Genomic DNA, 15,917 nt, shown 5'->3' on the forward strand with positions numbered 1-15,917 from the left:
GTGTTTCCTATCCGTTTGCACTAACTGTGGTACGTCTGTATGGTTTTGTTTGTAATTATCTGAATAACATTTTTGTTTACACAAAGGGTGTATGGAACGAACTGCCGGAGGAGGTAGTTGAGGCAGGTACTATCACAACATTCAAGAAATATTTAGACAAGTACATGGATAGGACAGGTTTAGAGGGACATGGGCCCAGCGCATGCTGGTCACGTGAGCAAGGTGGGCTGAAGGGCGTGTTTCCTCGCTGTATGACTCTATATAAAATGTTATCTTGCACTAAACATTATACCCTTTATCCTGTACCTGTACACTGTGGACAGTTTGATTGGGCGGCACGGTAGCGCAGCGGTAGAGTTGCTGCTTTACAGCGAATGCAGCGCCGGAGACTCAGGTTCGATCCTGACTACGGGTGCTGCACTGTAAGGAGTTTGTACGTTCTCCCCGTGACCTGCGTGGGTTTACTCCGAGATCTTCGGTTTCCTCCCACACTCCAAAGACGTACAGGTATGTAGGTTAATTGGCTGGGTAAATGTAAAAAAAAAAAAAAAAAAAAAAAATTGTCCCTAGTGGGTGTAGGATAGTGTTAATGTACGGGGATCACTGGGCGGCACGGACTTGGAGGGCCGAAAAGGCCTGTTTCCGGCTGTATGTATATGATATGATATGATATGATATGATAACCTTGAATAGTCTTTTCGCTGACTGAATAGCATACAACACAAGGCTTTTCACTGTTTTTCATTACACATGACAACAATAATAACCTGAACTAAACAAAGTTTTTCGCTGTTTCTCAGAGTAATCCACTATAAGCCCAATACCAAATACCAAAAAAACAACATTGTACAACCTACTACCTACTTTATCACTCACTCAAACTAGGATCAAACCCAAAAGCAGTTCCTCAAGGATATCTGAACTAAAGTGTCCAGACTGGAAAGTCATTGTGTTTTTCCCGTGTAGGAAGGAACTGTAGATGCTGATTTAAACGAAAGATAGACACAAAAACCTGGAGTAACGCAGTGGGATAGGCAGCATCTCTGGAGAGAAGGAATGGGTGACTGTTCGGGTCGAGTGATGATATTTATTACTAGGAACTTGAAGCTTTCGATCATCTCTATTTTGGAAACATCATTGTTGAGTTTCCAGAAGGTGACTGTTGGAATTTGGGGGAATAGAAAGTGAGCAGAACAATAGGAGACTTCGAAGGCTGAATGGGTTTCTTCCATAAAATGATATGCATCTTCCCAAATTCACAGCCTGTACTTAACCTGCATCACCACGTCTGACTATTACAAGGAAAGTTGCAGGAATAGTGCGATATTTATAAATAAAAGTGTTGCATCTGGCATGTTTCTGTAACACACATGACTTTAACTAACTCCATTCTTATCCGGGATAAAAACAAATAACACTTACATCACTGTCTTAGAAGAAGCTTAGTTTAGTTTGGAGTCACAGTGCGGAAACAAGCCCTTCAGCCCATCAAGTCTGCGCCGACCAGCGATCCCCATACACTCAGACTATCCTACACACACTAGGGACAATTTACATTTTTGCCAAGCCAATTAACCTGCAAACCTGGAGTGTGGGAGGAAACCAGAGATCTCAGAGAAAACCAACGCAAGTCACTGGGAGAACGTACAAACTACGTACAGAATGCACCTGCAGTCAGGATTGAACCTGGGTCTCTGGTACTGTAAGGCAGCAACTCTACCGCTGCGCCACCATGCCGTACATCTCTCAAAATGTTTTTATTTCCAAATCTTTTGAACACCTATGTAATTTAGACACTGCAGCAGCAAACCCTTGTGGCATCGACGGAGATGTTCCAGTGGTAGAAAATCAGATGTTGAAAATCTGGAATGAAAACAAAAAATGCTGGAAAACTCATCTAGTCGGGCAGCAGCTATGGTGGTAGAAACAGGTCACAGGGCGAACTTACAAACTCCTTACAGACAAGTGGCGGTAGTCAGGATCGACCCCGGGTCTCTGTTACGAAAAGGCAGCAACTACATCTGCACCACGGTGCATCAGTGTTATGACAGAACATTTTGCTCTGTATAAAATGCAATAAAAAACATTTTTGGGGTCATTTTGCATCACTGTGGAAGTTTGACTGGTCATACCTGGACATGAGTCACCATTGCACATGTAATTTCTATGAGGCAAGTTCACTGGATGAAAATTTCCACCAGGCAATGTTCGCTTTGGAATAATCTGGAGGAACATTGACCAATTGTCTGAGGAGTGACCTGTGCTAAGTATTCTTGTGAATACCTGGTTTTTTTCTGGCGTGGTTCTTGATTAGTATGTAAGGTGTTACTAACTTACTTTTCAACCCTCATGGCCCAACCACCTCATTGCATTGCCTCCTTATCACAGACCATTTCCATTCCTCTACCAAAGATAGACATAAAAAGCTGGAGTAATGCAGCGGGACAGACAGCATCTCTGGAGAGAAGGAATGGGTGATGTTTCAGGTCGAGACCCTTCTTCAGATTGGAGAAGTCTGAGGAAGGGTCTCAACCCGAAACGTCACCCATTCCTTCTCTCCAGAGATGCTGTCTGTCCCGCTGAGTTGCTCCAGCTTTTGTGTCTTTCTTCGGTTTAAACCAGCATCGGCAGTTCCTTCCTTTTCATTCTTCTACCAATGCGTAGACTATCACACAAACCAATTTCCAGATCCTCAAAATGATCTCCCACCACTAATTCGGGACAGGCAGATCATGGCTCACTAATGTGATCAATTTTTGTGAGGGCGTGACAAAGGTGATTGATGAGGATACGACGGTGGGTAATTTCCACGTGGATTTTAGTAAGGCATTTGATAAAGATGCCATTAGTTGTATAATGATGTCATATAAGGTCATAAGGAAAAGTAGAATTAGGCCATTCGGCCCATCATGTCTACTCCGCCATTCAATCATGGCTGATCTATCTCTCCCTTCTAACTCCATTCTCCTGCCTTCTCCACATAACCTCTGACACCTGTACGAATCAAGAACATAGAATTACAGATGACACCAAGATTTGATAAAGTCCTCATGTTATGCTAATCCAGAAGATTAAGATGCATGAGATTAACAGTGATTTGGTCATATGGATTCAGAACTGGCTTACTGATAGAAGACAGAGGATTGTGGTGGAAGGAAAATATTCGGGTCAGATGTTTGTGACCAGTGGAGTTCCACAGGTATATCTGGGATTGCTGGTGTGTGTGATGAATGTAAATGACTTGAATGTAAAAGTAGACTGTTTGGTTAGTAAGTTGGCAGACGACACCAAGATTACTGGGGTCATGGACTGTGAGAAAGACGTCAATTTATTACAGTGCGATACAGCTAGGCTACAGAAAGGTGTTGAGAAATGGCAGATGGAGTTTAATCTGATCGAGTGTGAGATGTTGCACTGTGGAAGGTCTAATGCAAGGGGAAAATATACAATTAATTGCATGACCATCAACATCACTGATATGCAGAGGAATCTTAGAGTCCAAGTCCAAAACTCCCTGAAGGTGCTGATACAAGTAGAAACTTGTATTGAATGTTTGCTTTCATAGGTCGGGGCATTAAGTATAGGAGTCAGGATGTTGTGATGCATCTTTATAGGACTTCATAGCATCTTTATAGGACTTCTAACACTTTATAGCATCTTTAGTTAAGCCACATTTAAATGTGTGGTTTCAGTCACCTCAATACAGAAATGATGTGGAGGTTTTGTAAAGGATGCAGAACAGGTTTACTGGAATGGCGGATAGATTAAGGGTTATAGACAATCGACAATAGTGCAGGAGGAGGTCATTTGGCCCTTCGAGCCAGCACCGCCATTCAATGTGATCATGGCTGATCATTCTCAATCAGTACCCCGTTCCTGCCTTCTCCCCATACCCCCTGACACCGCTATCCTTAAGAGCTCTATCCAGCTCTCTCATGAATGCATTCAGAGAATTGGCCTCCACTGCCTTCTGAGGCAGAGAATTCCACAGATTCACAACTCTCTGACTGAAAAGGTTTTTCCTCATCTCAGTTCTAAATGGCCTACCCCTTATTCTTAAACTGTGGCCCCTTGTTCTGGACTCCCCCAACATTGGGAACATGTTTCCTGCCTCTAACGTGTCCAACCCCTTAATAATCTTATACGTTTTGATAAGATCTTATACGTTTCGATAAGATTATTTGCTACAGGGAGAGTTTGGACAGAGTTCAATTGTCTAGTCTGGAACACCGGAGGTTGAGGGAGACCTGATAGAAGTATATAAAATTCTGTGTGACATAGATTGGATAGACCATCAGAACCATTTCACTCAGAATGGAAAAAAAATACAAGAGGGCATAGTTTTAACATGAGAGGGGCAAAGTTCTTTCAAAGCTTGATGTTCCAGGATATAAAGATTACCAGCAATTTGTCCTGGACCAGCCATATCGAAACAATGACCATAATGACCAAGAGGGCACACCAACGCCTCCCTTAGAAGGCGCAGGATGTTTGGCATGTCCCCTACAACTCTCCGATAAAATGCTTTCTACAGTGCATCTGTAAAAGTTGGTGAGAGTTGTTTACAAAGCCTCCACTCCTTCTTGTACGCCTCCAAATAGACTTGGGGCATTGTCTTTGTCTATTACTATTATTGTTTGTTTGTTTTTATGTGTATGTATGCGTCTGTGTGGGTATGTATATACTTTTTCCACACATCGAAGGTATTTATGCACAAAATGCTGGAGTAACTCAGCAGGTCAGGCCACCTTTTCCACACATATATAACGTGAATATGTGTATATGTATGCATATCTGTGTGTACACACACACTGAAACACTAAAAAAAAGCTGGAGTAACTCGGCGGGACAGGCAGCATCTCTGGAGAGAAGGAATGAGTGACGTTTCGGGTCAGGACCGTTCTTCAGACTGGTTAGGGATAAGGGAAACGAGAGATATAGACGGTGATGTGGAGAGATAAAGAACAATGAATGAAAAATATGCTAAAAAGTAATGATAAAGGAAGCAGGCCTTTGTTAGCTGTTTGATGAGCAAAAACGAGAAGCTGGTGCATTTTTGGGGGGAGGGATAGAAAGAGAGGGAATGGTGGGGGCTGCCTGAAGTGAGAGAAATCAATATTCATACCTAGTTTTCTATGTTGAGCATGTTGTGTCTATTTGCTCTGTGAGTGACAGCTGCTGCCGTCCCGCCCCCTGTTACTGTGAGTGACAGCCTCTCTTGCTGTGAGTGACAGCTGTTGTCACCCCGCCCCCTGACGCTGATGCAGCCCCGCCCCCATGTGGCTGTGACTGACAACTGTTGCCCCGCCCCTTCCCTCATCTCCCTCCCTCCCTCCATTCCAGCTGCTGTGACTGTAGCCCCGCCCCCCTCCCCCTCCTCCTCTCCGGAAACAGCCGAAGGAGGCTCCTATCAAAGATACTAGAGGAACAAGATAGACCACTCGACACTAAAAACACGGCGCCATTTTAGTAGGCAGAAACTTGAAGAAACATTTAAAAAGAAAAATACCAAAAATCTGTGAATTGATAGATGAGACATAGACTGCATTTTAATGGTATATACTGAATAGTATATAGACATAATATACACATATACTTTAATGGTATATACACATACTGAACGGCGGGGTTTGCTTACTAAAATGGCGGACGTTACGCTCCTTTGCGTACTGCACTTCAGTATAGGCGATTTCGCCGGAGTGGTCCATCGTGGTCCTCCAATCGCGGCGTGCCATGTAGAAGCACACGTGGCGCGCCGACGCCGGGATGTGTGGACGCCCGCCATTGGCGGCAGCGCCGGTGACGCGGGGGGGGGGGAGGGTTTAAAAGGAACGCCGCCGGTTAATGGCGGGTCGAGTGTGATCGGAGAAGGAGTGGCGGCAGCAGCAGTAGTAGTAGTAGTAGTCAGACATCAAGCCAGCCAGCGGGGTGGACGCGGGAGATGACCGGGAACCGGACAGGCAAGCTGTGCATCTGGCTGCTCCTCTTGGCGTCGAGGCTCAAGCCGCTCTTAGGGGGTGAGTGAGCGGAGGGGAAGGGGAAGGGGGAGTGGGAGTGGGAGGGTCGGTGTGGATTTAGTCACAAGCCCCAGGCCTGGCCACTAGGCCCCAGGGCAGGCCCCGCTCTTGCTCCCTTCGCCGGCCCGGCTACCACGCTCAGGCCATCATAGAGTGATGCAGTGTGGGAACAGGCCCTTGGGCCCAGCTTGCCCACACCGGCCAACATGTCCCAGCTGCCCTAGTTGTCCCACCTGCCTGCGCTTGGTCCATATCCCTCCAAACATGTCCTATCCACGTACCTGTCAAACTGATTCTTAAACGTTGGGATAGTCCCATCCTCAACTACCTCCTCTGGCAGCACGTTCCATGCACCCACCACTCTTTGTGTGGGGAAAAAAGTCACCCCTCATTAAAAGTAATTCCTCTAAAATCTCCCCCTGTCTTATTTGACGGATGTAGTACATCTGTCAAAGAAGACAATGCCGATGAGTCCTTGGTCAGGCCCAAATGGAGTATTGTGGAGCCGTATGGGATCCTTTCAACAACAACAACAAGATCACCCTGGAGAAAGTACCACGCCGAGCAGCCTGCTTTGTATGTAATGACTACAAGTGCAAATCAAGCGTAAACAATATGCTGACTTCTCTCAGATGGGATACCCTAGAGCTCTGCAGAATTAGGCTAAGACTTATTGCAATTTACAAGGAGATTCACAAAATCACACCATCAAATCTTCCGCCATCCCACAGCACCAACTGTCATGAAACAATACAAAATACGCTGTCCCTACATCATCAACTCGCTCAATTTCAATAAACTTTGCTACCAATATTCCCTTTACCCAAGGACGATAAGGGAATGGAATATGGTACCACCCAATATGATATCACCCAACACATGTGCTGCTCCCTGTGTTAAGTCATTTAAAAAGTGGATTGAGCAACTAGATCTCCTCAACTTGGTCAAACAGACCCTCTTCAAAATTTAATCACTACTGTACTCACTGAACTGCGTGAGATAACCACTTATGAAGCGTTTGTGCAGTAACCATCTTAAACCTATGTCCTCTGGTTCTTGATTCTATCCTGTGCAAGAGACTGTGTTTACCTGATCTATTCCTCTCATGATTTTATACACCTAATAGATAACCCATCATTGTTTGGGCTGTGTGCCCAGCAAGGAAGAAGAGGGGGTTAGGGCTACTGGAGGGGAGGGGTGTAGGGGTGCAGCAATGAGAAGCAGTAGGGAGGCTGAAAGCTTGAAGGTGGGGTTGCTGCAGGGTGGTCTGATGTGGGGATGGGCTGATGTGGATATCCTTCTCTGGACTGAGGATGGTGGAAACTGAGAGAACAGCTTGGATGGACAGTGGAGGGGGTGACTAAGGGTTAGAGCTGGTGAGCTTTGAAGATATAAGCATGTCTTAGTACCAGACTTAGACACAGAAGTGACCCCCTTGCCTGCGCCCCCCACCCTTCATTAAGATCATCGCTTATTTTGGTCTTGGCTCCACCTCCTTGTCTATTCCTTATAATGCTTCACGCAGCGTTGGAAGAAGTCAGTGGGTTAGCCGGCATCTGTAATTCACAAATGCCGCTTGATCTGCTGAGTTCCTCCTTTTACGTTTTGCTGGACATTCCAGTGTTTGCAGTTCCTTGCGACCACATATCACTTTACTTGCCTACAGACCGCAACTGTTTCCCTTATAGTTTGAGATTCCAGTACATTACTTGCACACACATCCTTCCACAAAATGTAGATTTTTTTGGGGGGTCTGTATTAAGTTTTCATAATGCCAACTGTTATTTGCTTAATGTCTTCCTGTATTTTCCTAGTTATGGGGATTGGTCCAAAGGGCTATAGTTTTTTGCTAGTGACCTGCCCTTCTGGATTACTTTGTGCTATTAGGTAACATAGACAAAGAAAATTGGTGCTGGAGTAGGCCTTCGAGCCAGCACCACCATTCAATATGATCATGGCTGATCATTCAAAATCAGTACCCCGTCCCTACTTTCTCCGCATATCCCTTGATTCCATTAGCCCTAAGAGCTAGTAACTCAGCTTGACAGGCTGAACAAGGGGCTTTGGCTTTTGTGATTTGACACTGAAGCTTAGTTTTCTGGGTTTGACTTGTGCAGATGAAGCAGTGGTCAACAGTAGCCATCTGTAAGTCAAAGTGAGTACTATTGTATCTTCCCACAGTACAGTTGTTATTGGGCTAGATATTTTTGGGTATCTGGATTTCAATGTGGCACTTTGGAACTTGCTGTTTAATCTGCAAAAGTTCAGTTGCTTCAATAGTACTTTTGTTTCAACATTGCTGTCTCTTAAACACACTCTTCCAAGTAAACCACTAATCAACACATTTAAAACTGACCAGAGATTGGTGAATGCTGACATTGTCACTGATCTAAATGGATTTTGAAAATGCATTAATTTCAAGAAAGTGCCCATTATAATACCAGTTGTATCGGTTATTTTGGTTGGGGTGGATTTGCATGTGGGTCTGATTGACGTGTCTGGACTTTTTCAGTCAGTGAGTTGTAAATCTGTGGAATTCACTGCCTCAGAAGGTAGTGGAGACAAATTCTCTGAATGCATTCATGAGAGAGCTAGGTAGAGCTCTTAAGGATAGCAGAGTCAGGGGGTATGGGGAGATGGCAGGAACGGGGTACTGATTGAGAATGATCACCCATGATCACATTGAATGGTGGTGCTGGCTCAAAGGGCCAAATGGCCTACTCCTGCACCTATTGTCTATTGCATGTGGGCAAGGCAACCATGGTTTTCCTGAAGGGTTTTGGGGAACCAGACGGTAGTAATATCAGAGTTTCAGTATACCAGAATAGGATTAGAGTTCAAGTCTAGATTAGTAATCCTGAGATCTGGGTTTGAGCCCACCACTCTGATATAGTAATAGATAAACAAGTTATTTGAGTCTTTCTGTGTTTAACTACAGTTAGCTTGCATGGTATTCCATTCTGTTTCATGATTTTAAGTATGATATTTTAGCTTTGTTTACTGAATATTATAGCGACACATTTGACACTGGCATTGGAGATCATGTTTGGATTAAGGATCCCGAGATCTGGGTTCGAGTCCACTATCTTAATCGCTCTATTGTAAAATTGAATGTCATAGTGGGAGGGAATTATTTTTCCTCAAATTTAGCATCCCTGTTTTGAAGGAATTCCTACTGTTGGTGGTTCTTAGTCTTTGACTTTGCAAAGATGATGCAACAGCAACATGTTTTGTGGCGGAGTGTAATGAGGAGAAATTGCACGTGGACCTAAGTACCAGCTGCCCATCTCCCTCTTGACAGAAGAGCCAGTGGTCTTCAGAGGATTTTGGAATTGTTTTGAATAGATGCTCATTTGTCACTCTGGGAGGGTGTAGGAGCGAATTAAGCTTTTGAGTTACAATCTGCTTTTGTGGTGCCAGAACAGCAATCTTGCTCTCACTATTAGCAAGACCAAGGAGCCAATTGACTTCGGGTATGGAAAGCCAAACCTACCTCCATCGATGGCACAGCAGTGTAATTTCAAGTTCCTGGGTGTGCCCATCTGATCTATCCTGGACCCTACACACTGATGCAAGAAAGCTTACAACACCTCTGCACGTCGTATTTGAGGAGGTTTGGTTTGGTTGCCAAATATTCTTATCGAACATCTACAGGTGCATATTGGAACACATGCTAGCTACTTGCATCACAGCCTGGTTTGTTAACTCGAGCACCCACAAATGAAGATGGCTGCAAAAAAATGGACATTGTTTGGTCCAACAAGGATTATTGGCCGCCCGAACATTGAAGAGATCTACAATACAACAATACAATACAATACAATATATCTTTATTGTCATTGTACCCAGGGGTACAACGAGATTGGGAATGCGCCTCCCATACGATGCAATAATTTAGGTAATTTAGACAGCAGCAACCCAACGAAACGAAACAGTTGTAACAGTTTTGGACAGGGTAAAGTGCAAGTTGATCTATGCGTTGTGGCCATCCGGCTCAGCAGGACCGGTTCATAGCAGCTATGGCCCTGGGGATGAAGCTGTTCCTGAGTCTGGAGGTGCGGGCATAGAAGGCCTTGTATCGTCTGCCCGATGGAAGGAGTTCGAACAGACTGTTGCAGGGGTGTGAAGAGTCTTTGTGGATGCTGGTGGCTTTTCTGAGGCATCGTGTGTTGTAGATGCCCTCCAAGTCTGGTAGCTGTGTTCCGATGGCCCTCTGAGCTCTACTCGAGGTACTTTCTCAAGCAAGCAGCTTGTATCATTGCAGACCCACACCACCATGGCCACATGTTTATCTTGCTACTACCATTCGGGGGGGGGGGGGAAGGTACACGAGCCGGAGAACCACCTGGCACACCTCCTGGTTCAAGAAAAGTTGTTTCCATCAGGCACTTGAACCCGCTGCAAAACCTTGTCCACAACCCTGCCTCAGCACTGCATTACTGTGGACGTTGTATGGCGCTTTTCAGTGTGCTTTAGCTTGTACTATTGTTATGGTCTGATTACCATGTATGACTGATCATTTATAGTTATTGTTTTTATATATTGTTGCTGTACTAAGAACTTGGGAAACTTTGTCAGCACCAGAAATGCAGCGACTTGAGGTCTGCTGTATGATTTAGTTTGTAAAACCCAGATTGTATGCAAAAACAAAGAATTTCACTGTACCTAGGCACATGTAACAATAAAGTATCATTGAATCATTGTTTTGTTGATGTGCTTCTAAAGCTGCAGCAAGTGTGAGTTCAGTTATTCCAGTGCTGGTGCATGTGACAAATTAAACGGTCTTGACATGTTCTTGAAGGTGTAGAGTCTCTTGGCTCCTGAAGTTGAACTCCAGCAGCAAGTTTCATCAAAACCCTGATGATAGGAAAGCTGAGGGGCCTCAGTATTCCAGGAACCCCCCAGCATCTCGTAGCTGTCTGAGTTGCTGTGACTTAAGTGTGGCTGTTGTTGAACTAGGTAAGTTAAGCTGTAGAAGAACCTGTTTCAAGAGAGTAGAATGTTTTATGTCCCATAACAGAACATTGCAATTCTTACTTGCACCAGTGCAACAGACATTTAAATATGCTATGACAAAAACAATGCCAACCCCATCCCAAAGTCAATGTAGTTTGAAGCTTATTTGGAAGTGGTCGTGTTTAATAAGCCTGATGGTTGTTGGGAAGAAGCTGCTCCTGAACCTGGATGTTAGTTTTCAGGCTGCTATACCACCTTCCCAATGACAGGAGTGAAATGAGAGTGTGGCCAGGGTGGTGTGGGTCTCTGATGATACTGGCTGTCTTTTTGAAGCAATGTTCTCCTGTGGATCCCTTCGAGGGTGGACAGGTCAGTACCTGTGATGACAGGGCAGCATTCACTTTCTTCAATCTCTTTTTGTTCCTGGGCATTTGAGTTGCTGAACTAGGCAGTCATGCAACTAGTCAATATGTTTCTCTATCCAATCTTTATTAGGTAATCCTGCAGGTCAAACTGTTAATTGGGTGTTCAAAGCTGTTTGGAGCCATGCGAATTTTCCCTAAGGGAAAGTGTATTCACTGGCAGGTCTGTATGCAAATATAGACATGATTTGAATAGGGCCTATCTAAACATGTGAAGTGTAGTTGCAAAACAATATCCACTGCACAAGCCTATTCTCATTTTCCCACCATCTTTATATTCATCAACTTATTGTTTTTGCCGTTTTGTCTTGGCTACGAGACTTCATGGTTTATTTAGTTCAGTTTAGAGATACAGCACAACCCACCGAGCAATCCCTGCACATTAACACTACACTACGCACACTAGGGACAATTTTACATTTTATACCATGCCAATTAACTTATGCCTTTGGAGTGTGGGAGGAAACTTCATATATTGGAGAAAACCACGCAGGTCAGAGGGAGAAAAGACAAGCACATGCAGACAGGATCTAATCGGAGTATTTGGCACTAAGGCAGTGGCTCCACCACTACTCCACCATGCTGCCCATTGTGGAACAAACCATTGCTGTAGAACGGGTGGTTTTAAACGAAATAGTGGGGGTGGGTTTCAAATGGGATAGACAAGGATGGAGTTAAAGGGAAAGAGAGTATAGGAAAAGTTAAAGACCCCAGAATTAACGGGACAGGAAGCTCACGAAGGAACAGAAGAGAATGGCCAAGTGTAATAGGAATTGATGTGAAAGGTGAGATGAGCAAAGGATTAAAAGTATTATATATGAATGCGCAAAGTATAAGTAGTAAAGTGGATGAGCTTGATGCTCAGTTAGAGATTGGTAGATATGACATTGTGGGGATAACAGAGACGGGGCTGCGGAAGGATCAGGACTGGGAACTGAAAATTCAGGGTTCTACGCCCTATAGAAAGGACAGGCACGTGGGCAGAGGAGGTGGGGTAGCTCTGTTGGTGAGGGATGAAATTCAGTCCCTTGCGAGGGGTAATATAGGGACTGATGATGTAGAGTCACTGTGAATATTGAGGAATTGTAAAGGTAAGAAGACACTAATGGGAGTTATCTACAGACCTCCAAACAGTAGCCCAGATATAGGGTGTAAGTTGCAGCAGGAGGTAATACTGGCATGTAACAAAGGTAATGCCACTGGTTATGGGGATTTCAATATGGAGGTAGACTGGGAAAATCAGGTTAGTTCTGGACCCCAAGAAAAAGGAGTTTGTGGAGTGCCTCTGAGATGGATTCTTAAAGCAGCTTGTACTAGAGCCTACCAGAGAGAAGGCAATTCTGAATTTAGTGTTGTCCAATGAACCAGATTTAATAAGGGAACGCAAGGTAAAGGAACCACTTGGAGGTAGTGACCATAACATGATTAGTTTTAATCTGCAATTTGAGGGGGAGAAGGTTAAACCAGGAATGTCAGTGTTGTATTTGAACAAAGGGAATTATGAAGGCATGAGAGAGGAGCTGGCCAAGGTCGAATGGAAAAGGATCCTAGCAGGAATGATGGTGAAACAACAATGGCAGGAATTTCTGGGCATAATCCAGAAGATGCAGGATCATTTCATTCCAAAGAGGAAGAAAGATTCTATGGGGAGTAAGAGGCAACTGTGGCTGACAAAAGAAGTTAGAGATGAAATGAAACTAAAAGAAAAGATGTATAACATAGCAAAGAGTAGCGGGAAGCTAGAGGATTGGTCAACTTTCAAAGGACCACAGAAGGTAGCAAAAAAGGGCAATATGGGCTGAGAAGATGAGGTACGAAACAAAGCTGGCCAAGCATATAAAGGACAGAAAAAGCTTCTTTAGGTATGTTAAGAGAAAAAGATTTGTAAAGACAAATGTGGGTCCCTTGCAGCCAAATACGGGTGAAATTATGGGTAATAAGGAAATGGCGGAAGAGTTGAACAGGTACTTCGGATCTGTCTTCACTAAAGAAGACACAAACAATCTCCCAGATGTACTAGAGGACAGAGGATCTAGGGAGACGGCGGAACTGAAAGAAATTTGCATTAGGCGAGAAATAGTATTGGGTAGACTGATGGGACTGAAGGCTGATAAATGCCCAGGGCCTGATGGTCTGCATTCAAGGGTACTCAAGGAGGTGGCTCTAGAAATCGTGGACACATTGGTGATCATCTTCGAATGTTCAATTGATTCAGGATCAGTTCCTGTGGATTGGAAGGTAGCTAATGTTATCCCACTTTTCGAGAAAGGAGTGAGTGAAAACGGGGAATTATAGACCAGTTAGCCTGACATCGGTGGGGAAGATGCTGGAGTCAATTATTAAAGAGGTAATAACAGCGCATTTGGATAGCAGTAAAAGTCAGCATGGATTTATGAAGGGGAACTCCTGCTGACTAATCTTCTGGAATTTTTTGAGGATGTGACAAGTAAAATGGATGAAGGAGAGTCAGTGGATGTGTGTCTAGACTTTCAGAAAGCCTTTGACAAGGTCCCACACGGGAGATTGGTGAGCAAAATTAGAGCACATGGTATTGGGAGTAGGGCCTTGACATAGATAGAGAATTGATTGGCAGACAGGAAGCAAAGAGTAGGAATAAACAGATCCTTTTCAGAATGGCAGGCAGTGGCAAGTGGAGTGCCGCAAGGCTCGGTGCTGGGGCCGCAACTATTTACAATATATATATTAATGATTTGGATGATGGAATTAGAAGTAACATTAGCAAGTTTGCAGATGACACAAAGCTGGGTGGCAGTGTGAACTGCGAAGAGGATGTTAGGAGTTTGCAAGGTGACTTGGACAGGTTGAGTGAGTGGACAGATGCATGACAGATACAGTATAATGTCGATAAATGTGAGGTTTTCTACATTTTACTTCCCACATTATACTTCCCACAGTACAGTTGTTATTGGGCTCAATGGCGGCAAAAACAAGGAGGCAGATTATTATTTCAATGGTGTCAGATTAAGTAAAGGGGAAGTGCAACGAGACCTTGGTGTCCTTCTACACCAGTCACTGAAAGTAAGTGTGCAGGTACAGCAGGCAGTGAATGGCAGTAGAAAGCTAATGGCATGTTGGCCTTCATAACAAGAGGGTTGGAGTATAAGAGCAAAGAGGTCCTTTTGCAGTTGTATAGGGCCCTAGTGAGACCACATCTGGAGTATCGTGTGCAGTTTTGGTCTGCAATTATTAAAGAGGTAATAACAGCGCATTTGGATAGCAGTAAAAGTCAGCATGGATTTATGAAGGGGATAATTTGAGGAAGGACGTCCTTGCTATTGTGGCAGCACAGCATAAATTCATGAGGCTAATCCCTGGGATGGAGGGACTGCCATATGAGGAAAGAATGGTAAGACTGGGCTTGTATTCACTGAAGTTTATAAGGATGAGAGGGATCTTCTGAATAGTTATTTGTGCTTACTGCAAAATTAGTTGGGGTTTTGGAGCAGTGTAGGGTCTGATTTCAACTGGGACACAACTGTGACACAACTGTGACAAACTTAACTGAAGTGAAGAGCAGTGGCAATGGTGCATTAGGATCCACATGTCATCAGATGGATGCTATGCAGAGTTGTTTTTATTGCTGCAGTGAGTGCACCGTTAATGCCTGCTTTACAGCAAGCGTTTCCAGTGATTTTTGAAAACTTTTATTTCTTGCAAGATGAATTTAAAGAAAAATCGTCGTTGCAAGCTGTAAAATGAATAGCAGCCCAGCTATGAATGTTATATGCTAACAAGAACAAAAATAGAAACATAGAAACATAGAAAATAGGTGTAGGAGGAGGCCATTTGGCCCTTCGAGCCAGCACCGCCATTCATTGTGATCATGGCTGATCATCCACAATCAGGAACCTGTGCCTGCCTTCTCCCCATATCCCTTGATTCTCTAGAATGAGAGAAGTACTGTAAAAGCTGACATTGGAACTGTGCGAGCATACAATAGCCTTTCCAGAAACTTTGCTTGGAAAGCTTGGCACATTATGTGGGATCAAGCTATCTGGCCATTTGCCCATTTTTGCCCTCAATACGTGTTATTTTGTCAGTGGTTTGTGGGATAGAGATTGGGCTCTGTACTGTTCTTTCTATTGGTCTGCAGTCAGCTGTTTGTCCTGTCAGACCTTTAAGCAACTGTACATGTGTCAAACAATTTAATAATTCAAATGGATTTGATTAATTGTGATTTTTTTTAAACTGCTGGCAATGGTAAACAAAAATTAATTGTCTGCAAGAGCTTTATTTTAAATTGAGGTCGACAACCCCACTCAAATGAATTTGGGGTAAAGCTGATCAGTCTGATGCACAGTGCACACAGGTTCAAGTTGCTAATATTTTGCTACTGTACAGTGACTTCCCATGGCTGACCAAGTGGCGGCACAGTGGTAGAGTTGCTGCCTTACAGTGCCCAAGACCCAGGTTCGCTCCTGACCACTGGTAATGTCTGTGTGGGGCTTGTACGTTCTCCCTGTGACTGCATGGGTTTTCTCTGGGTGTTCCGGTTTCCTCC

General features: G+C 44.1%; 1 protein-coding gene across 1 annotated transcript in view; it reads left to right on the plus strand.

Moving 5' to 3' along the window:
- The first annotated feature begins 5,834 nt into the window (after window positions 1-5,834).
- sel1l (SEL1L adaptor subunit of SYVN1 ubiquitin ligase) overlaps window positions 5,835-15,917 on the plus strand; it is a 43,727-nt gene continuing 33,644 nt past the window's right edge. The window contains exon 1 of the mRNA XM_078406848.1: window positions 5,835-6,017. Within this exon, the coding sequence (XP_078262974.1) occupies window positions 5,942-6,017 (76 nt within the window). The 5' untranslated portion in view covers window positions 5,835-5,941. The remainder of the gene's footprint in view (window positions 6,018-15,917) is intronic.

This window comes from Rhinoraja longicauda, chromosome 10 (assembly GCF_053455715.1).
Source record: "Rhinoraja longicauda isolate Sanriku21f chromosome 10, sRhiLon1.1, whole genome shotgun sequence".
Lineage (NCBI taxonomy): Eukaryota > Metazoa > Chordata > Chondrichthyes > Rajiformes > Arhynchobatidae > Rhinoraja > Rhinoraja longicauda.